Source organism: Triturus cristatus, chromosome 1_2 (genome assembly GCF_964204655.1).
Source record: "Triturus cristatus chromosome 1_2, aTriCri1.1, whole genome shotgun sequence".
Classification (NCBI taxonomy): Eukaryota; Metazoa; Chordata; class Amphibia; order Caudata; family Salamandridae; genus Triturus; species Triturus cristatus.
This window is the reverse complement of record NC_140580.1, coordinates 1,048,453,494-1,048,477,997: the sequence shown is the minus strand read 5'-3', so window position 1 is coordinate 1,048,477,997 and position 24,504 is coordinate 1,048,453,494. Positions and strand designations below refer to the sequence as shown.

At 44.0% G+C, this 24,504-nt stretch overlaps 1 protein-coding gene across 2 annotated transcripts in view; it reads right to left on the bottom strand.

Moving 5' to 3' along the window:
• Positions 1-24,504, bottom strand: part of LOC146868637 (keratin, type I cytoskeletal 18-like) — a 172,985-nt gene that overhangs the window by 8,194 nt on the left and 140,287 nt on the right. For both annotated transcript variants that reach the window (XM_085612337.1, XM_085612327.1), the window contains exons 3-7: positions 23,528-23,610; positions 13,534-13,690; positions 9,581-9,745; positions 5,870-5,995; positions 3,858-4,072 (exon numbers count right to left, since the gene is read on the bottom strand). In XM_085612337.1, coding sequence (XP_085468463.1) covers positions 3,858-4,072; positions 5,870-5,995; positions 9,581-9,745; positions 13,534-13,690; positions 23,528-23,610 — 746 coding nt within the window. The remainder of the gene's footprint in view (positions 1-3,857; positions 4,073-5,869; positions 5,996-9,580; positions 9,746-13,533; positions 13,691-23,527; positions 23,611-24,504) is intronic.

Genomic DNA, 24,504 nt, shown 5'->3' with positions numbered 1-24,504 from the left:
AGAGACTGAGAGTTTGGTCTATCAGAACTTTTTCAATACCGTTGTAAGAAAGGATACGCGCAGTATTTTGACCAACTTGACATGTCCGAGTCTATCAATCATATCTTCGCTCACTTGGGGTTTGACCTCCCCCCTCTGCTGTAGTGTATAATCCCAGGACAAATGTATTTGTACAAAGTAAGTTATTCAGGTTCTACCTAGGTCTGAGAAATGGTACCAGGGGCCGCATTATACATACTGCGCATTTTCCTTGTTTGCGCGAAAAAAGGAAAATGTGCTATGTTAGGATGAATGCGCTGCCCCGAGGGCAGCTGCAACCTTGTGATGCACTGAGGGCAGAGCATCCATATAAAAAACAGAGTGGCTGCTTTGCTTTGTATTTCACAGTGCAGGCGGCTACCCACCAGCACTTTTAAAGGGGATTAGAGGTCCCCTTGCAGGCGGGTGCAGTGAGTGACTGCACTTGCCTGCAAGGGGATGTCTGGGAAGTCCATGAGAACCCCTTCCCACCTCCAGAGGGCTGCCATCAGGGGGGGTACTGACAGTGCGCCACCTTTTAGATGACAAGCTATCAGTGTGCCTCCTGACAGCTTCTTTCCCTCTGCGCCCACGTCTGTAATATGGCACAGGCGCAGAGGAAAAGTGATTTCCTCAATTGCATGGGGCCATGCCCCTGTGCAAATGAGGGAACAACCTCTGATGACAGTATTGTTGCGTTATGTGCTCCAGCGCTATCGGTGTTACAGGAGGGGATGCACAAGTGTCTGCGGCCCTTTCTGTAATACCAATGTGCCCCGGGGGCATTCAAAGCGGGCGCAGATGCCCGTTGCACCTCCGGGCACTCCAGTAATACGGGCCCTAGTCATTAAGTTTATAGACCAGTGTTCTCATTCAACCACCCTCACAAGTTCTGCTAGTCACTCTTCATGTGACATCACAGAAGGGAATCTCCAATGTCGCGGAATGCATGCTTTAGCACTAGCTATAGAGATGGCTGTCCATCTACATTTATCATTTGTGGAAAGTGTACATTCATGCTAATCATGTAGGAAGGCTGAGCACCCAAATGGGTACAATTACAGGGTCAGGAGTGGTGGAGAGTGTGGTCAAGACCTTTAACCAGATTGTTTGGAGCGCTTTGCAGCCCCACAACACATGGATGAGGTCACGGTCTGACTGCAGTGTTAGCATGCAGAAAGTTGGAGTAAGCCAGCCTTGTGCAAATGATGAGTGGTCCAGAACCAATTAAGAAAGACTTTTAGATAGTAGAATGCAAGTCTTCATTCTGTTAACCATCTGCCATGCAATTCTAAAAGAGATTTCCATTCACCGTCTGGGTATTTGGTTTGGACCGCAGTTGGCCATGTGGTCTTGGACACTAGCATGGACGTGGTAGAGTAAACCTGATCTATCATTATACCATATATTCTCAAAATAACATCTTGTAACCTTCCAGTTTTATTTTCAAATTGGGGATACTGAGATAGCAGAGACCTTTGGGAACCCTATTCATGGACTAATTAGTAAGAAAGGCATGTGTAGTTGCACAGGATATTCATAGTCGAGTTTACTGCAAGCCAAAAATGTGCTGAAACTAAACTGGAACACTGGTTCCAACCGGAGGCCGCAAAGGAAAAGGGGCCATGCTAGGGGCCCCTAAACATGCTTTCCGAAAGGGTTTCCATGTTGGAAAGGCTGGCATGGAAACCCTGCCGGAAACCGTGCATCGCAATCCGGATGACGTAAACCGCCGCCCATTTGGATTACGGGCCAGTTCCTACTGGCTGATGGACTTCATGAGCCCATCGGAAGCCAGCCGGAATGACCGACTGGTTTCAATCCCAACCGGTTGAATCAAAATCAGCCAGTCGGAATTGAAACCAACGATGTCGGTCGGAGTCCTTACAACCGGCATTGTAATAGGCTTCAAGGAGTCAACAATCTGGTTGAGGCTATCCTGGTCTGATGGTGAGATCCTTACAGGGCGTGGGAGTTGGTCCCAAGGTCAGTCTTGTTCTGCCTCATTACTGGTCTGTGTTTTTCGACCTGGCGGTAATCTCTGTGACAAAACTGCATCCCCCCATGTGTTAAGTGCACTTCTGTCACTGCTAATGCTGGGCGGGCCACCATGTGTTTTTTGGCTCACTCATTTGTTTTTATTTTTCAGAAACAACACACTTCCACCCAATCCTGTGATTTGTTTCTGAAAAAAGAAAAACGAAATGACCTTCAGTATCAGGGCCATTGATTTATTAATTTGCCCGGCGTCACCAGGCCGTTCATGCCAGTCCAGACAAGGGGAATCCAGTGGTGATTGCCCAGACCAAAACTGAGCAAGGTGACTGTCACTATGGCCAGGTGGCCCAGAGGCAGATGTGCCAACAGAACCAGGGATTCTAACAGTGCAGCCAGCTGAGGCTCCCCTTTCAGAAACCCTGAAGGTCAGGAAGACAGCAGGGTGGCAGATGGGGCATCTGCCCTTTTAAGCGACTGCCCAGCACCTGCCAACCTCTAAATGAAGTCATAAACAAAAACCGAATTTCTAAAGGAGTCACCTTACATTTTCAGAATATGTTTCTTATTAAAGAAGGCTCATTGGGAAAATACATGAATGTCACTACAGAAGGAAAAGACTGGGGAATGCCAAGATTTTGATTCACAGATTCAAGGCAGAGCTACAAATGAGCCAATGCGAAAGGTTGCAAGCTTTAACTGCTCATCAAGCAAATAAAGCGAAACTTGGCTGTGATTGTTCAGAATGTTTGAGAAGTACCTTTCTTGATTTGCCAATGGTATGTTGCAAGCGCTCATATACTGTGCTTTTTTCTGCGCATCTCCTTTGTATCTCCAGGGATATATAATCATCATTTGACCAGTGCGAATTGGCAATCACAAAGTTTGTTGCTATGCCTTGATTGTGAGGCGAAATCACTTGGTAAAGGGCTGCACCACAAGAGGTTTATTTGCTGCAACTGATTACATTAGATGGTTATTTTCTCATTGTTTATCACCACAATTTCCTTCACGTAGGCGGCTAAAAAGTGTTTTTTCCCCTCGCTGCAAAGACACACAGGTTAAAAACAATAAAATGGAGTGCCACCTACAGACATTTCCAGACAGTAAGCCACAGTGGTTCAAGTAGTTTCATCCATCAGTATTTTGTTTTCTCAATGAATCTCCTTAAGTGGGTGGGCTTAAGTATTCACGCTGCACCCCACTGATGAATTGCAATGAAGCCTAAATATCTCAGAGATTGCTTTTGTTCCTGTGCAGTGCGGATGTGACCTTGTAGGTTTGGCTGAACTGCTGGTATGGCCGCAGTCAAAACTGGTTTGCATACGATGAGTTGCATTCAGTGATGGCTTTGGAGAGATAAAACAATGGAATAGAATGACATAGAGAATTCCCAATGATTGACTCAGTGGTTCAAGCATTTTCACCCATTGGTATTTTGTTGTCTCTGTGACTTTGCGTTGTGGAAGCTTTGTCGGTGTGCCTAAGAACTCAAGCTGTGCCTTATCTACAAGGTGTAATGTCAATGGGTTCCTTGGTTTCCAGTGAAGAGGGAACATAGCTTAGCAGCTTGGACTGGACTGGACTAGACTACTCTGCTGAGTGTGGCTCAGAGTTATTTGTATATTGGTGGCGTGTCCAGTTGTGACCCAGACAAGCCAAATACCAATAGAATGACATTTAATCTGAAGAATTCCCAGCAGTAATGAAAGGTCGACTCAAGCATTCCTAATAATCACATTTCAGAAATATCCTTCACTGATTGATAAGTTCACGTGAAGACTAAAATGTAATGTCAGTGACTCTCTGCCTATCTGCATCATCCAATAGACTTGGGTACTTACTCCTCTCCACCCAGGAGGCGTCTGTAGACGGCAATCTCATTCTCCAGCGTCTCCTTGACCCTCAGCAGGGCTTCGTACTCCAGCTTTTCACTCTGCATGTTCCTCTGGATCTCCATGAGCTCAGCTTCCATTCTTGATATGGATTCCTGGAGTCTGTCCATTTCACTTCTGTACCTGAGGTCAGTTTCCTCTAGGTCACCTTTCAGGGCATTGACCTGTTGGAATAATGGATGAGATAAGATGTTTTGACCATTACAGAAGGGATATACAACTTGGAGTGATTCATGATACCCCACCACTGAACTATTACCGTAGGTCTGCCATTGCCAAGTGTTGGCCGTGGGTAGACCATGAGATTATCTTGTAATTCAGTACTTTTTCAATGCATTTATAATGGGAAAAGCAAAACTAAAGACACCACAGTGCAAAGAAGAAACCAAAAAAGATTTGTAGTTTGTATGCCTGGTCATACATTTAATTGACTCTTAAAAGTGTGCCAACTTCATAACAACTACCTCTAGTACCTGGGCAACCTATTTTCTCTTATAGCAATATATAGCAGTGAATTATCCTCACATCATGGAGCCTTTGATCTGAGCTAATATCAGTCAGGAAGCAGCAAACGCAGAAGGCGACAAAGAAGAATATGTTGGCCATTTTTCTGCAAATGGCGAAAATATTTAACTAGCTTGATTACTTGGATATGTAGCTTTTTCTTTTTTAAACCAACTAAAATTTAAATAGTAGCTTGTACAAATACTCAGCACATTGGAATTGTGTTCCAATGTAAAATCAATTGTCCACATCTTAACATACTTTTTCCTCAATTCATGTAGTGCTTTACGACCAAAAGGGCAAAACTAATGTTTTTGTAGCAATACAAAATCACCCTGGCCTTATTACAGAAAGAGAGGTCTGAATCTTGACCAAAGCCACTATTTATAAATCACCACTAGCGGAATGATACATCTCATTAATGAAGGAAGAAATATCACCTAATTTCTCTTTATTGTGTGATCGCCACTGGTAAAAACATCGCACATTGCTATTGTGAGTGATCGCAATTTGATGAAAAATGCTGTTTGAGAATGGCAACAATTGCCTCGGAAAATAAAATGGTAAATACTGCAGAATCATATTTTCTTCGATTAATTTGTTGTATTTCTTATTGTATTTTATATTATTATTTTTAACTGTTAGATATTGGGTCTCCAGTTGGCAGAGGTATGAACCGTGTCCAAGTAGGGACCACAATCTTAGTCAGGGTAAGTCAGATACACACCCTAAATTAATCTGTGCTCTCTCTCTAATAGCTTGACACAGAGCAGTCAGGCTTGAATTAAGAAGCAATGTGTAAAGTATGTGTGTAATACTTCAAACAGTAACAGAGTGGTAAAACCACAAAAAGACTCCACACCAGTGTAGAAAAATAGTTTATGATATTATAAATAAAACATGACAAAAACGAAAAAATCCAATAAGTAGAATTTCGAGTTATTAGTTTTTAAAGATTAAATGTAAAAATAGCACTTAGAAGCAATAAGTGCCTATGGGGGTATCTGGTCGCGCTGGTCCGGGGCAAAGTCAAGAGCAATGGAGTAAAGAAGAAGGAGGAGAAATAAATATAGAAGAAAGCTTAGGATGCCGTAAGAGGAATTTGAGACAATGCTAGTGTCAGAGACTTGGGTGATGTAGTCGGAAAAAAGGCAGAAACCTACATAAACAAGGATAGGGAAGCAAAGAAGTGAAATATATTTATATAAAAAAAACATTATTGCGTACATATTTAGTGATTAAAGACTATGATGAACTGTTTCTGTTAGATATGCAACCCTATCCAAGTGCCAAGGGCTTACACTATGCTTCAGAACAACACTGTGGTGGTCTTTGAGCTTTGAGTTTGCTGCTGTTTCCAAGAAGCAAACCATTTTCAGAAAACTTGGGATAACTTGAGATAAAAAAGGAAATATGAAAATAACCAAACAGTAGAATGCTTAGAAAATCCAGCGCACCTGATTCTTTAGGGATTCAAGCTCAATTTCCAGTCCTTGCAGAACGCGACGTTTCTGAGTCATCTCTTCTTTGGCGTTCTCTAAAGTCTTGGTGTCATGCTCCACTTGCTGCATGAGAGAATTCACCTAAGAGGCATGTAAAATAAAGAGAGGTTCTGCTATTTACTTGCATCTATATTATATTGCTCTTTGCTTCATAGCTTAGTTGGTGCCTAATTAAAGTGCATGTTGGGTCAGTATAAGTTGGTACAAGTTTGAATTGACCCAACTTCAAATGTGATGGGATGCCAGGTGATCAATATTGCAGCTGTGATGCTGTAACATGACCATCTATCAGACCCTTACATTACTAGGGGAGCAACCGACAATCACTGCTTCCACCTCTAACCCTACTCCCAGCATGCATAACTGGCGTAGGGCTTCACTCTGAAGCACACTATGCCAATCTTACGTAATAGTCAGCCAGTCGCTAGAGAAAACGGTTCTGTTCAAATTAGGTACATCGTGTATTATCAAGTTGTTGATTAGTCGCAAGGTTCCTCAACTTTCCATACTTCAAAAACTCACCATCATAAGACCAAAGAATTGTAACACTGCAGCAGTTAACAAACACCAATTAAGATCATTAAGATCAATACCTATTGAATGCTGAGTGAATAAATTAACATTACCATAAAACAAGGCATGCCACTATTGAATGATAGCAACGGATAGCGACAAAAAGATATTGACAAGTCAGCAAATACCAACTGGGTGGGACACTTGAGTAGCAACAGAAGCCGAGAAGGGTTTTCATCCCATTACACGAGCCCAAAGAGAGTGGAAAACATCTGATATTGTTTATGTTTCAAAAACTGTTTCTGTGTGAATAACTGCAAAAGGGCTTTTTCGGATTCTCGCTCAAACCAATGGAGTCCAGACAATCATCTGACTTGACCTAGATCTGGCACGCCCATGACATATATCCGGGACTTCTATACTATTTAATAAATTATCCGCAGCACCTTCAGAACACTATAGCTATGTTTCTAACAAGAGCGACCTACCAAGATCACATCTACCCTGTGCTGGAAGTCCTCTACTGGCTTCGAGTCAAGAAAAACTTGTGTAGGGTTTCACATTTTCAACATTTATTTTTTTGTGGATTCTGCTTTTTTTTACAATGCTTTCCCACTTCGTGGAATTATGTTTTCGTCTGTGCATACACATTTGTAAGCAAAGAAATGAGAGGGCAGAGTTATTTTCACTGTTTCCACTTTTCCACCAAAAAGCACAAAGATATTATGCAAAAAAGTACCGCATCCTAAAGCACCAACACCTGATGCCCTCCCATCTTCCTGGTCCCTGCGACTAGTGACAGACTTGCTGTCTTAAAGTCCCAAAGCCCCAAGCAAAGACCCATTCCTGGCACCATACCACTCTACAACTCCCACACATAGCGCCATATCTGGTGACCTTCCATCCTTGTCCCCACCAATCAAACAAATCAGTATATCTGGGGGAATACCAGTACTCCGCCTTTAAAATACATTTGGAACTCTGCCACTCCCTCACTCATAAACTATGTCGAACCTGCTGTCCATACAGCCAACCTCAAAACAAAGCCTCGTGACTGATGCTGTGCCACATGTTGGTGTCCTGCCACCCTGCATCATTCAGACACAGCCCTATACCTCATATTCACAAATGCTACCCAGCCCCACAGCTGACGCTACCTGGGACTCCTGAGACTGAGCTCCACAGGTATATGCTGAACAGGCAGGAAGGGCAAGAGTAGCAAGGAGTTATCATATCACAGTACCCCAGGCAACATTTTTGTTGATTGGCGAGACGAGAGGCTGTCAGGAAGGATGCCCCAGGCATATGATTTGCTGTTTAGAGGATCAGGAGAAGGTGCAAAATGTCCTATCGTGACCATATCCCAATCTACGCTAACATTTGTCAGGTTGCAGACAAACTCCAGTGTTTGTGGTTTCCCTTGTGGTACCGGCGGTGGTGAAATGCTAGAGGCCTCTACCTCCCAGCCTTTTCCGCAAGTTCTGTTCTACTACAATAAAAGCATTTACTGGCATGGAAGTGGTAGGAGGGCTAATATAGGAGCTGCACTTGACTGAATCTAGTTAGTGCATTGAAAACTACTGAAACTGAAAAGAGGGATTTACAGTGGGTTTTGATTATGTTTCCCGATACAAGGAACAAACCAGAAAACATACCAATGTTTAATCTACTGGGATTCTACGGCAAGCCTTTTACACTACTCGTCCATCATTGATTTAGGATACATTATCCCCTGTAATTTTCTATGTCAACTATATTCAGCCACCTTTGATAAGGTTATTGTTTCGTTTGACTGCGAAAGCCTGATAAGCAGGTATTCGATCTCCATCATTACATCTTTATAACCCCTTCCCTTGCAATGGTGGCTTCTGAGAACCACTTGCCATTTATCTAAATACACAAACCATTTTCACTCTCTGAATTGCTGACCTTGGCTTACTAGTAGCTATTTTGATTGTGACTTCAAAGCGAAGAAGTTACATAAATGGTGCAGTGTGCTAAAAAATAAATAGTGACACAACATAATGACTTTATAACACATTAGCAAACCACCCAGGCAGGCTGTAAATTATATTCGCTGGGACAGTAAATTCATTTGTCTCAGGTTGAAAAGGTGTGAATAAGACCTGTGCAAATCATTTTCATGCTCACCCGGTAATTTCAACATGGTGATCTGGTAGACCAACATGCAGAAATTACTATTTTGACCGAAGGGTCCGTATGGAGTCCCACCACAAACACGCCTTCTATGCATCCCTCTGTGAGTTGTCCCATAACACATATTTGTCTTCAGTAGTGGATGATGAGAGAAAATGGGAATCTCTGTTGAATGTGGTGTCCCATTCAAGAAGGGCTCAGTTGTCCACTTCGAGTGGTGGTGGGAGGAGGCTTTCACCAGCTGGATTTCCCACCTGGCATAAACCTCCCCATGTCATTGAAAAGCTTTGTGTCATGAGTATGTAAGGGATGTTCTATTGATGTGGTCTTTTGAAGATCAAAGTAAGACACTACTGTCCATGGTTAACAAATGCAAAATATTGAATATTCAGGAAGTATCTCAGAGTTGAAATTCACATTGGTCCTTAACATATTTGCCATAAGCATTTTAACAAAAGACAGCTTGTTGGTCTGCTCCTGTTGGTAAGTAACTTAATTATTAGACAGAAAGAGCAGCTAATGCATTTAATTGGCAGATTTTCTGAATGTGTGTAAATGGACTCCTGGAACATAGTCATTCTGAAAATCTGGCATTGATCTGGATAGCTTGGACTTAAGGTTGACACCACTGGATTAATCAACAGCTGAATTTTAGGACAGATATCCACATTGATCAATAAGATGTTCTACTCCACCATTTTCATAAAAAATCTGAGGTCTCATTTAGATTGAGGGGGAACTGAAAATCCTCCAAATTCTGGTGGAAACTCTAAACATGGAGAAAAATCCATCGGTTGAATTTCCTCCACACTAATATCCTTATGGTAGAGGAAATTCACCTGGTGAATTGTTGTTTAATTCAGAAATTGGAGGGTTTGATTTTCACTTCTCTCCAAACATGCCTCATGCAGAGGTGTGAACAAGGTCAGAAACAATGCATAAAAGATTTGCACCATAAAAAGTTCAAACACAGATTTTTGAATTGTTGGGGTTTACCTTAGTCTTGAAAAGAGCGTCCGCCTCTTCCTTATTCTTCTGCATCATCGCTTCGTACTGAGAGCGAACATCAGCTAGGATGCTGGCGAGGTCGGGGCCCTGAACGGCATCTACTTCTACGTCTACCTTTGAACTCGCAATAGATGCTCTGATTGCATCCATTTCCTGTAGAATGACGTTTTTTGTTAAACATATTTATTCAAAGGTGTTTGTATACCATGGAACATAAGGCAAGACCTTTATCAGAATGTTTCATGACATTATATTGTACAATAGTGTAAACATTGGTACGGCCAGTTAAGAGGACACATGCTTTCCATTTTGCCTGCATGTCAGTGCTTTGAAGCATCCTGAGGATGGCATAAAGCACTATACAAATAACCAACCAGGCATACCGTAAAGGTCTATACATCAGTTCATAACAGCAAATACTGACGCAGTGCAAACGCCGTAGACTGTTTGGATCCTGGGAAATTGAAATCAGGTTATCTGTATCTAAGAATCTGTATATGGCTCTCAAGTATTAGGGACGGAAGCAGATTGCCTTAATTTCTTCAAAACGGTATCTCCTGTTTATAGGCTGTCCTTTAGAGTTGAAGTGTTGGCTGGCAGAGACGGCGCTTGCCAATAGCGGCTCACCTGCCCCATTTATTTGCACCAAGTGATGATTATCATAATCTCTGAGCACTAACACTTTGTTGTATTTTCTCCATACTTTGTATAACACTATATGAAAATACCAGAAATTCAATCTTCTCCCCTGGAGTTAGAATAGTAATTTTTACCCCTATGCTATCCAACAATTACCCTACTGTTGCACCCCCTGGAGTTAGAATAGTAATTTTTAACTCTATACTATCTAATACTTACCTTAAATGCAATTTAATATTATGCGTTGTAATGGTATGCGTTGTAAAGGTAGTATGCGATGTAATGGAATGCGTTGTAAAGGTAGTTTTTAAAAATGCGTTGTAGTGTCATGCGTTGTAATGGAATGCGTTGTAGTGGATTTTGCGTTGTAAAAAATGCGTTGTAAGTGTAGTGCGTTGTAAAAGTTGCGTTGTAAAGGTTGTTCCCCGTTACAACGAAAGTTTTACAACGCGAGTGCATTGACAACGCAGGACATTACAACGCAAGTCTTTACATCGACTTGCACTAGATGGCGTGCTAACATTAAAAAAGTGTAATTTACTATTCCAACTCCAGTCCACGTAACAGTAGGGAAGGTGTTGGGATAGTAAACTACACTATTTTTAATGTTAGCACGCCATCTAGTGCAAGTCGATGTAAAGACTTGCGTTGTAATGTCCTATGTTGTCAATGCACTCGCGTTGTAACAGTTTTGTTGTAATGGTAGTGCGTTGTAAAAGTTGCGTTGTAAAGGTTGTTCCCCCTTTGGGGAGCCTGGGTGCGTCCTGTTTCCCGGACTCCAAAGAAGCAAGGAGAGACGGCCGGGGGAAGAGGTAAGTGGTGTTTCGTTTATTATGTCCACCCCACCCCTCCCTTCTCCTGCCCTGCCACCCTTATTCCCTACCAGCCGCTACTGAGTATTTTGTTGCTTCTCAGCAAGGTTCGCTCCGTAAGTCCCCCACACAGGTACATACTATAAATGAGTGCCAATTTGCTATCAATAGAAGAATAGGATAAGGGCTTGAGGTGGAAGGATTCCTAACTCAAGCTACCGACACTCTTTCTGTCAATTTCCCATACTTTATCTTGTACCTACAACCCCTCCAGACGAACATACTAGCCTCTCACAGAGGAAGGCAGACAAGCCTAACTTAAAAAATTACATAGTTTGATTTTACTTTGTACAGCTCTTGCTAACCTAGTCCATGGTAAGAAGTCCATGGAACTCAATGTAGCACCCACAGAAGGATAAATAACTGAGTTGACCATGCCAGAAATCCTACCTCTCGTTTGATCAGAAAGCACTTTTCTGGCTGGCACACCTTAATATAGCAGGGTGTAGCACCTACCCCGCTGGTTGCAGTAATATAACAAAAACTTGTCACTTGGTTGCAGCAGAGTCCCTTAAGTAACAGCAGAAACAACCTAGTATGCAAGGTTACAGCATGCACAGATGAACATATACAGAACTCCTTGTGTATTGAATAGAAAATAACATTTGGGGGATAGGTCAGTGGTAGAAACATGGTACGGGCAGGACTTTTTGCTTCTTTTTTAGGCACCAATAAAGAAAAACAGACAAACTGCATTTGACATCTTCAGTATTAAAATGTCCCAATATGTGGGTAAAAGTGGTGCCAATCGATTGTTAAGAAAACAATGTCAAGTTGCAGCCATGATTCCTCCTCTAAAAGACTACACAACTCTACGATTGTAATAGTCATAGAGAACACATACCTTCCACCATAAGGCTGTTGTTTGCGCTTGTATAAAATTATATTAAATGTGAAAATGAAATGTAACAGTGACACAGTGCTCAGTGCAGTAAAAATGTGCTGTACAACCAGTTAGGATAACCCCAAATCAAGATGTGCAGGCCATGAGAAACAAAAAACCCATTTGTACGATGGTCAATCAGGCCAAAGACTATGTTGTGATTAAAAGTCCAAAGGTCATGTAATGGCAACTCATTAAATTTCAACATTTTGACCTCTATGTATTAATCAAGGGTCATCATCAGGACTTTAAGACATACTAGAAGCATCTGACATTATCATTTCCACAGCAATCAAAAGATGGGGCTAGTCAGACTCAATACGCGAGAGGGAATAGAGGAAATGCAGCTCTAAGAGGTAGTTTAGTATCAGATGGAAGGAAAGAGTGGACTGAGAGCTCCATCAAGAGCTATATGTGGGAAGGATCAGACTCACCTTCACACCTTTAGACAAAATCACACCAACATGGACCAAAAATACTATCTCAAGGGAGGCTTCTCTTGCTTAGTCTAAGTGCTCATCAAGGAGTTTATCTTGAGATACCAGTTTTGCCTACATTTGGGCCCAGGCTATACTGAAGTCCTTATTGTTGGCTAGGATAAGCTGTTGCGTCCTGCAGGGTGTTATGGACCTCCTTAAATTAGACTCAGTAAATCACAGTTTCAGGGCAAATTTCTTGTGTTTGGACAAAAGTTGATGAAAGATTCTTTACCTTTAAGCCAGAAACATGCTCACTGCACTCTTGACATGGACTCAGTGGATCTCTCTTTATATTACCACATTTGGATTAGACAATGCCCTTGAGAAGTGCATTAACTAGATTTGTTAAGGAACTTCAAATCACTGGGAAATTAAAATACTCAAATGCTCAACCATTTACCAGTGTGATCTCATTCTCTCATTATTCATAATGGGCAATTACAACTAGTAAAGTTCGAGATTTTATTCAAAATATCCCACTTGGCTTTAAAAAACTCTTGGTGTCTTACATCTAGTATATTTGACAAAGCAGTCAACCATCAAGGATTTGAGCACTATAGTCTGGATTTATTTAATTCCTTTGTATGTATGATGTTTAGAAAATGTTTTCCAAATATAGGCAAATATCATGCGTATTGCCATGTGCCTAATATTGTCTTCGTGCATATGGCAGTCCACAATCAGTACTTAGTATCCAAAAATACTTGATGGTCCTCAACTGTCAAGCACTGATTTTCTATTTGGATAATATATTCACCAATTCCTCAATTTCTCTGATATTTTTTGCAAAAGCATCAGTTGCAATGTCCATTACATGGAGGACCAGGGATAGACCAGGAAATCGTGGCAACACTTCAGAAAATTCCACATGTACACCATCAGTTACACAAGAAAGTTGATTTTAAATGTTGAAAATGTTACAAATCAGTGAACATACCTGTCCCTGAACCCTTCCACAATTCAAATATACTGCATCATTTTTCTCCATCACCAGTAACAAACGGTGGCGTTCTGGTGGCAACACAATTTTCTTTTCAACAGAAGAAGTATGCAGAGTTATTTCAATACCTCTTTGTGGTTTTGGTTTAAGAAGTGTAGTTCATCCTCTAGACTTTCCAGCTGGGCCCTCAGGCTACCAAGAAGCCCTTCGTGCTGCCCTTTTACACTCTTCAGGGAGGCGACATCTCTTTCCACAGATTGGCAGATGGCCATTTCTGTTTCCCATCTAGAAGAATGTCAAAGTATTTGGTAAAGCGTTACTGTCATTTGAAAATAACGCTCAACAACTAGACTAAATAAAATATATTCACATTAATAACAACAAAGAGAAGAAATACAATAATACCTATCATATCGAATGATCACTTTGAAAAGGCTGAAAACCAATTTTGTAACAACAAATATGAATTCTTTGTTGTGTTGTCCAGTATTGGCTGATAACAGATGTGATTTATAATGCGAGGAGGTAGTAACACTGAATGCATCACTAATAAGACTTCATCTTGTGCGCTTTGTCTCGTTTTGGGGGCCCTCATCTCCAGAAAGGATGGCCTTGAGACAGTGCAGAGATGGGCCACCACAAGTGTGCATGGTGTAAGCCACAATCCTATTTTGGGGGAAAACTCAAGAATTGCAGAATTTGTACAGTAATGGTAAAGAGGAATGAGAGTACGAAAAAGACATTCATGTTCTGGACTGGACTAAACATGACTTAAGAGCCCACATGATTCATGCTAGAAATTGGATTTCTGGTTGGCTAGGGCTTGCGCCTAAGCCAGACAGAAACCACCACTCTAGTCAGGGCAAGGGAGTTACATGCTGAAGATAACCCCTGCTCACCCTCTTGGTCGCTTGGCACGAGCAGTCAGGCTTATCCCAGAGGCAATGTGTAAATCGTTTGCAAAACACACACACACAGCAGCTACACTAGGCACACCACAAAAGAAACTCCACACAAGGTTATCTAAAAAAATAGCCTTTGTATTATCATGAACACATTAGAATCATAATCACAAATGTACACTGTGTCACCTGGAATTAGGCAATATTTCACAGGGGATTATAAATATGATCGGGCCAATTGGGCCACAGTCAGAACCATTAGAACAGGTAATAACACAACCAGTAACTACTGGCAAAATACTGTACTCAGCATCATCACAAGCAATATAAACGCATTATGTCTGCATCACATTAGGCAAAAACATCATAGCATGACATTTGGCATAAACACATTATGCAACACATTAGAGCTTTGTGCCCTACCAGTACCACAGGTACTAACCGGCAAACTGACCTTCCTCAGGGGCCAATCTGGGACTTCCCCACAATGCCCTTTGTCCAAGAGTCAGGGCGCTAAATAAGGCGAGGGTGCAACCCATCCTGGTCTCGCCAGAGACTCAAAACAATGCTCCCAACGTTGAATCTGCCCGCACTCCTGCGGTGCAGCTGTGTAACCTGATACCACAGTGCCACTCAAGCCCCTCTCACCGGGACTCTATGGTGGGCCTCAAAAGAAAAGGAATGGTCCCTTCATTGTATGCTCCACATTTCAACTCCACTCACAGGGGCTTTTCTTCGCCTTCACGGCGACCGGAGCTGACTTTTACGAGAGCCGGGAGGATTCCTACCTCTCGTCGTCTCCGCTCACGATTGGAAGTCAGGAAGCAGCTGAGGTGAGCCCGCAAGGCTCCAGTCCCTCTCTTTCACCCCATTGGGGTAGGCTCCCGCCTCGATCTCCGGCTCGGTGGCTTCCCACCATCGGGTGCAGGCCACGCCCACAACCAGGCTTTCTCTTGCCTGGCTCTCAGTGCGCACAATTGGATTCTTGGAATGGTCCTGCCTTCGATCAGGCACTTTTCTGGCTTCCGGTCTGCGACTGGGCCGACCGGCATCCAAAGCAAAGTCTCCTTGGCACATGGGTCCCGGCGAGGCAGTTCGGAACTCGCTGCACGGCTGCACACTTCGGCCACCGCTGGGACACTCCTCAACAGAGCAGCCCTCCACCCGGGCTGCTAGACAAAATGGTGGATGAGCACCGTGCTCAGCCAGTCTCTCCCATAGTACACCAAGCGGGGGAGCTGGCAGCGCTCCTCTCGCACTGGGAGCAGAAGTTTCCCCTGGCTCTCGGGCTCAAAGGGAGAAATAGAGAAATGCAGTGCTCACCAGGTGATTACACAGGGCAGAGCTCGGCACAAAGAGGAGCCAAAACACAGGAGCTGTCCTCTCCTCTAGCCCCAAAGTTCCATAGGGCAGAGCTGGGCCCAGGCAGGTCAGCTCACAGGCCCCTCCAGCAGAAGGGCAATCCCTCGTGGTGGTTCCTCCTGTGGCCCAGAAGTTCAAGCACCCAAAACAGCACACCTTACATGGGGTCACAGCCCCCATATTTATACTACATTTCTCTTTATTCTGGCACAGGGCTTGAATAACCAGTCCCAACTGGTTCTGGGGGTACTGAAGCACTTTGTTTACAGTGCTTCTACTCCCCTTTGTCAGGTGGGAGCTCGGTCCTCAGACACACCACAGGGGGGCAGAGCCAGCTTTCACCCAGGCTGGCACAGAACTATTCAGGGTCAGGGACAACTCCTCCCACTACTCCAAATGCAGACCTGCCCAATTCAGCCTAGCTCTGACTCACCCACCCCCTCTGGAGCCTCACACCTCACCAGTCCTGGTCACTCCAGAGCCAGACATGCAATACACATCAGGCAGGCAGAGACACATAGCACACAGAAATGCCAACTTCTAAAAGTGGCATTTCTAAAATAGGGATAATAAATCTGTGCAAACCATTACACAGCATTTATTAGCACTATTCCAGACATACCAAACTTGACCACGCTGCTCCTCTCATATCAGGAATTACCACTGAAACACTTATCTGAGAATCCCCAATGCATTCCTAAGAGAGGGCAGCCTCATAGCAGTGGGAAACCAAAAATGGCTGTTTGTCACTACCAGGACATGTCACACACTTAAGGTACATGTTCTACTTTTTACCTACAATGCACCCTGTCCATAGGGCTAGTTAGGGCCTACCTTAGGGGTGACTGACATGCAGTAGAAGGGGGGTCACAGACGTGGCACACACTTTAGATGTCACGTCACAGCTGCAGTAACACTGCGCGCACAGGCCCTGCAGTGGCAGAGGCCTGAGACAGGTTTGAAAGGCTTCTTTGGTGGGTGGTGCAAGCAGCGCTGCAAGCCCACCAGTAGCATTTAATTTACTGTCCCCGAGTATATGAGATACCACATTACTGGGGATTGACAGGTAAATGAAATACGCCAAACAGGTGTAGACCAATCTTACTATGTTTTCCACAGAGAACACACACACTTTACACTGGACAGCAGTTCTAAAGTGCCCAGAGTCCTAAAACCACCAACACCAGATCAGAAAAAAGACTAGGAGGAACGCAAAAAGTTCAGGGATGACCTTCCAAAAAGGGCCAAGTCCAACACTTCATATGAGACTGATGTGGTGGAAGGAGGCATAAGAGCAACACCTCCTAGCTGACTGGTGGAGACGAAGAACCTTATTACGAGTTTGGCAGTCCTTCTGTCAGCTCTCCACGGGACAGGAGGACCGCCAAGCCCATAGTGCGCCCGCCCGCCGGATTACGAGTGTAATTCATGGCAGGCGGGTGGTGCTCCAGCGGTGGTCTGTTAGGCTCCTAGGAGAGCCTTAACAGCAGACCGCTGCTGTGACAGCCCCTGCAGCATGTTCCTGCACGGTGTGACAAGCACCATGTTGTCCATGCCAAACCGTGGAGGAACGGGCATGCAATTCCATGGGGGAGCACAACATGTGCCCACGTGCATGCACCCCCAGAAGCAGATGGGGGCCCTGTTAGGGAACTCTTCCTTGAATGTCCGCCACCCTTTTCATGGTGGGCTCACCACCATGAAACAGGCGGAGGACATTCAAATTGAACATGCTTGGCGGTGCCAGCATGGCACCACTAGCAAATTTCTCGCCATTTCCAGACTGGCAGCGCAGCGGGATCCTTGATCCTGAAGGTGCTGGTGGTCTCATGGTGGTCCAACTGCCGCACTCATAAAACTGCAGTCAGGCTGCCAGTTTTGCAGTGGTCGGACTGCCACCATCAGTACACCGGTCCTGTGGACCGCCATACTCGCAATTAGACCCAAAGTCAATAAATCCAAAATGGCTGGGACAGAGCATTTAAAGCTCTGAACTGTCAAGGTTAAAGTTTGAGCCTACATGTGGTCTGAGTGTAACATGTAGGAAAGGAATGAGAAAGCAGAGGGGTGTGCGGTCTGAGTATGGTGTGTAGGATATGTAGGAAGGGAATGTGGAGACAGGAGGGTTTGGGGTCTGTGTGTGATGCGTAAGCAGGGAACGAGCAACCGGAGCAGGTGTGGGGTGTGTGTGGTGAATAGGTAAAGACTGGACAGCCAGGATGGACCCTGGATCTGCGTGTGATGTATAGGAAAGAAATTGGCAGCCAGATAGATGTGGGATCTGAGTGTGATGTGTAGGTAGCTAATGGAGAGGCAGGATGGGTTGGAAGCATTTGTGTGATGTGTAGGCAGGGAATGGGAAGACAGGATAGGCCACGGACACAGGCTACCAACAGGATAAGATAAGCTCACCCTAATCGTGCTGAGCCCAGCATGAATAAGGGATTCCCGGGTTCTTGGTCTATGCTGCAAGCGCTTAGAGACCTTTTGGTGATTTGGCACTCTACAAATATAAATTAACATACCATAACATATTACTGCAGAGTGGACATCGATGTGCTTGCAGGTGAGAATTGCAGGCTGACAGAAGTATACAAGTCTAAGCTGTGGACTTGAAAGTGACACAAAGGCTGTGCAGCTTGCCACAATGACTAAATGTGAGTCACCGGAGGGCAGACCCTGTGTGTGCTTTCTCAGGGTGACTTGGGGTAATCTTGTTGAAGGCAGGGCCATCTTAACTGCATTTTAGGCCCCCTGGGCAAAGCAGTGCATTGGGCCCTGCCTACACAACCACTCACAGGAATAAAAATGTTTGACGGAAAATTAGTGTTAAATTCCAGTCTTCATGGGGACCCTATGCTCGCGGGGCCCCCTGTCAACTGTCCAGCATGCCCATGCGTAAAGATGGCAGTGGTTGAAGGTAACGGTGACAGTATGTCCTGCTGGGACACTGTTATAAGCATATTAATGGCCTTCTACTCAATGCAGACACCTTACAACTGGATGCAGCCAGCTGTGAGTATATGATGCTCACGCTTCAATGACTGATGACTGACTTGCCACTGAGTGTCCCCTTTTGTGGTTCTGGCTGTGAGGATCATCTATCTGTGATCCTCCTTCCCCTCTTTACTTTCATAGGATGCACCAGAACAAGCCTCTAGGATTCCAGGGACAGGGCATCGATGATTGGATGAATGCAGAGGGCCTCACACTGACAATAATTGCTGTGAAAAATTGGAAACAAACTAAAATTCGAGATCTCTAGATATTCTCATTTGACTCCCAAAAGTGAGCACAAACAGCATGTTCCATTCACTTCCTCATCCTTATTTTCTTCTAATTCTGTTCCTGGGTATTCAAGACTCAATAGATTCCCCTCCAACGTTATCCTCCTGAAAAATAAAGAAAAGCCAAGGCAAAGCAGGTACCTCGACCAGATCACTGGGATCTGTGAGGCACTGCCTGTGCCTCACAGAATTACTAGGACCGAACAGAAAATAACAAACCTGGTTAGGTTTACCCTTCATTCCACCCTGAGGCTTGGAGGTTAGAAATCGTACAACCAGCTTGAAACCTTTAACAGCAGGGCGGCTTTGGAAGCTCGGACATGAACATCCCAGTAACGAACCCGTCTTCTAGATGTATGATAATTTAAGGGGGTTCAAAAAGCACTAGTTTATTCTAGGCATAGGAAGAAGTAAACATCTCCACTCTAGCATTCACCTCAAAGGCACCAGCTACTTAGGTAATGCAGTTTATTCAGATGCACAGTGGTAAAATCTGGATTATGTTCTTGTTTTGAACCTCCAATAAACTCTTCCTGGTTCTCTTTACTAAGTATCCCCTCATAATTCTTCAGTGGTGGTCTGACACACTTCGGGACTGTGGACTAATATTGTGGAATGACAGTTATAGACTTAGCGCAGCTAAATGCATAATATTTTTTTCTTGCACATGCTAACCAGGCCAAAAGGGGGTGCCTGGCTATGACGTTTAGACCTATTTTTCAAATCTTGGCTCAAGAGGCGAGAAAATCTCAGTGACCTGCATGCCCTCTTTGAATAAATGACATGCCCCGAAAGAACCCTATGTTGAAAAACTCTATAAACGTGTCCTTTGCTTTTGCATAGGGAGCTGGCTCTGATAGGTTTGCTGGGGGACCTTTGCCCATCTAAATCTGTGATTCTCCAAAACATTTTGAGAAACCCTTTCAAATTTTGATTGGTGTGCGCGCATTTTTTTTAACAATATAAAACTTCTCAATAAAATAAAATGCTAAAATAATGGCCTGAGGCAGAGATTCGGTTCTTTTAGTACTCAGCTTAGTTATATCCCTTCTTCTGAGCTACTCAGAGAATAACCTAGACACATTTGTAGTTTTGAAGTGTGCAGCGTTCAGAGTTGGCACATACTTACTAACAGAATGCGAAGTGTACAGAACAAGAGCATGCGTTATAGACATGCTTTGTATTGGGCAGTGCAGACCTCGGTATAGTCATAGATTCAGTGTTGGAATGTGATGTGATCAGCATAGGTACATGCACAGTATTTTTAAATGCTGTGTTCAGCAAAGGTACGTGCCTATTCTTGGCATGCTCAGAGTTAGGAAGAGAAACACATTTAGGATTAGAATGAGGATGGGCAAAACACACGTGCGTTCAGTTGCTGACGTTGCATGACTCAGCCTTGTGGCATGCCTGATGATGGAGTGAGCGCTGCCCTGCATCAGCATAGGTTTAGTAAATGAAAAGGCAGTGTTTGGCTTACAGGCATACTTTTAGCAATTTACAGAGATAATCATAAACAAAACCCTGGTTTTGGAATTTATATTGTCCGCATGCATGCTAATAGTTGAATTTTCAGACAGAAGAACTGGCTCGTGATTAGCACTTGGATACACAGGGTACAAACAGTGGCGCATGCTTTGGGTGTTCTCATTTGTGATGATCAGCGCAGGGGTACATTAAGAAATGAGCTGTTACAGAAGGTTTACATTGAAATGTATATGGTTTAGCATCCACCTGCTTGTTTTTGGACTGTGTGTTTTCCAGAAGAGGCCCCTGCGTTGAGTGTTTGAAATGTGGATTTTGGGACTGGAGTCTGCAGTCTTCAGATCGACACTGGCCTTTTGTCTTTGACAGTAAACGTCTCAGCGTACACAAATACTCTGTATTGTGATCGACAGTGTGTAGAATAAAGACTTACTTTAAGTATTGGAATGAGAAAGCTTGGCTCAGGAACTTGGTCCAGGTACCTAAATGCACCTTTCGGCGTCAGTCCGAGCCCTAGAGGTCGGAATGAGCAGTTTTCAGTATACGTCAATGCCATTGGCTGTGGAATGTCCAGTTTAATCTACATGAAGGCGATGATGCTTATCTTAAAGTGGAAGGTGACTGCAATCTACTGGGAAACTGATACATGCTGCACCCCTCAAACAAGACACTGAGAAACAAGACATATTTAGATCTCGGCAGATGGAGTTCTCTGTCCCAAACCAGATGGCTATAACGTCCACCGTATTGGTGTACAGAAATACAGGGGACGGGATATCTGTAACAATTGTGATGGAGTATTCCCCTCCGCGCAGATCTAAATCAGGCCCAGAGCCTCAGAAAATGTAGGATTTCAGAGCTCGATGACACCAAGAGAGAAACTGAAGCTACAGTTCCACTGCACAACCAGGCTGCTGGGATTCAATTCATTGTTCATTATTCCATTTTATGCAAGGAACATTTGAGGGCCCCAGTGCTGTGGTGGCAGATGGTGGTAGAGTGTAGAGATTTCTGGTTGAGAGGTGAAAAGGTTGAACCCAGGAATTTTTGGCCAAGATTGGACAAGATTGGGAACATGGTGTTTAATTTTGGAGTCCCAGATCAGCCAAAGGTGGAGTTAGACTTCTTCCGAAGCTTGGGCACAGAAACATCACTGACCGACCAAGGAGGACAGAAAATACAGTCCGCAGAAACCTAGAGAACCAGTGTGTAGAGAACAGGGCAGGCCAAAAGGAGTCAGGAGCCGCAGGGAAGTACATTGGAAAAGGTGAAAATCCTAGCCGGGAGAAGGTTTGTGATAGTACTCATGACAGCCTATCACAAGACTAAGTGAATCTGGCGGAAGAGTTCCTCTAAATGGGTTTTATTTTTATTAGAATAAGAGAGCTCAGGGGGATGATTATCCAAACGTAGATAGTGAGCCACATGCTGTATCCATTAGCAAAATCCGTTTAAATTCCCAATTTACTGCCACAGTGTTCAGATATCTGTCAGGCAATATCTAGTCAAGGCACATCCATGTATAGTTTTTTTTTCCATATGCAGTTATACCTACATTGCATGTTTAAATGCAAATAGCTTAGCCATCAGATTTACGGGGCTCAGTGTACAAAAAACTCAGCAGACATGTCTTTTACTTTGATCAACATTTGATTTTTCACTGCTCTTTATCTCAATGACCCTCTCATTTTTGTGCATGCCGTGATAAGCAACATCCTGTAAACTGGAGGAGCCACACCTTGGACAGCACATTCTTAGCCACTCATGTGCACTTTTATTCAACACAGTGACTAAGATTAGGATAAACTGAAGTTTTTTTTGCAGTTGGTGACCATTGGCGGCTCCTCCGCTAAGGCGGAGGAGCGTTGCCCCACTGCTCTTAGAGCAGTGGAAAAAGGAAAATTAAAACGATAATAACGTTATTATCATTTTATTTTTCTTACTGGCTACGGTGCTATGTTTGGGTGGGGCGGACTGAGGTCACAGGGAGGAGGAGTGTTTTGGGTACTATAAGTGCGCATGACAGTTTGGCCGGCCGTCTCTGGATGGCCAGTCATGCGCACTTAGCACTTCTCCACCTGGCAGGTGGAGAGCAGTCCCAAGGCTCCCAGGCAATGTCTGAGCAGCCTAACAGGCCGCTCATACCAATCATGACGTTGCTGTCATGCTGATGACAGCAGAGTCATGATTGGCTTAGGGGAGCCTGTGTGCTGCTGGGAGCCAGAAAGAGCAGAGGACGAAGGAGAAACTGCGGCTGTAATCAGGTAAGTGTTTTAACAAAAACATACGTTTATCCTTCCCCCCGTCCCACAACCCCCATTCAGTAGCAGCTGCCACTGATCCTGACTTGGAACTCACCTTTAACTGCCTGCACACCTACAGAATAAAACCAGCCTTTAGGGTTCCAGAAAGCTAAAGGGTGTGAGGATTCCCAAACACCTCTACCCAGGTCTGGGAAGAGGGCTCAAGAGAACGCCTCAACAAGCGTGATAGGACACTACCCCACTGCCTTTCACCCAATGGTTACACTTCCATCTAGTGCTCCGAAGGAGCACCAGGCCCAAATGTGAACAATGAGAATAGGGCAAACAACCCGTTTTACCATTTTTATGGGAGGAGATGGTGTGCCACATGCGGGGATGGTACCACAATCCTATAACTAAAATATTGGCTGACATGAATATTCCGTCCTAAATATCGCTTACAAATCTTGCCCAATTGGAGTTAATAGAAAATCTACATCCAGTGAGACGATATTTAGGACACAATATTTATGTCAGGCGAAATTATTGCTAAATATAGTCTGACATACAGCTTATGTGATCCTTCTGCACCTGGATTTAATGCATGAGCAGAATGAAATACCACATGTGCCGGTGGATGGTGTTTCCACCATGATGAGGTTTATGATGCCCAAAAGTACGTAAAAATACATTCTTGTGGTTTTGTCTGTGTCTTTGCCACACTTAAATTCATTTAGGCTGAATGCTTTTCAATTTAGTGCTGCTGAATCTCGTTGAAGTTTGTGAATTGTTAGACAACCCTTGAAAGACCTGTGTAGTAGAAAGTGTGTTAGATTTACTCACTTCATTCTGAAGTCGCCTGCAGCCAGTTTGGCGTTATCAATGTCAAGCAACAGCCTGGAATTTTCCTGGGTGATATTAGCAATCTAAAATAGAGACAAAGATTGTAATCTTACACACACCATGGATACTTATTGAGGCCAGATTAAAATAACAATTCTCTACCTGTTGTGAAAAATAATAAAGGCTACCCATTCCTTTTTCTTTTCAGAGTTTGTTTAGTTTAGTGCACCAGTTGGATGTTTGCATTATCACCTCATCCATCTTTCTCATCACACTACTTAATCTATGAGACTCATTCTCCCTGTAGAGATAAGCAACTCCTTTATTCCATTAACCCCTTCCCTGCTCATGACGGAACCGTTCCGTCATGAGCCACGGTTGCCGTGTGCTCATGACGGAACGGTTCCGTCATGACAATCCTGTCGGCGGCCGCTCCGCCTGCGCGGCGCTGTTTCCCCGCCTGTGCGGGGCGACAACGCAAATGGGCGGAGTCATGACGGAACCGTTCCGTCATGAGCACAGCTCAACTGTGGCTCATGACGGAGCGGCTCCGTCATGAGCACAGGCCCGCCGCGCTGCCCCCCTGCCCCCCCCAGCGCTGCAGCGGAATGTCCGCAGCAGCGAAGGGGTTAAGAAAAATAATGCTTCAAGAGCACAACAACCCTTCTTCTACCTGTGCAAAACAAAGTGAATCAATACCAAGGCAACACTGAGGGTGACGCGTGGGGCAGGGTGCAGGGCTAGGATAAGGAGGGTCGGATAGACATTGATGAACATTGATAGTGTTGGGAACTGCAGTTGCTCAGTCACAGACCTCTTTGTTAAAGCCCAATATAGGTCATCAGTCTATGAATTTACATTCAGTTTGGAAGACTTGTTTCTTCGAAAGAGTAATATATAAGTGACCTTGTGGGGCTATTCACAGAGCTTAATGCACATGTTTATATTTACTCACAAGTAAATCTACTACAGCACCT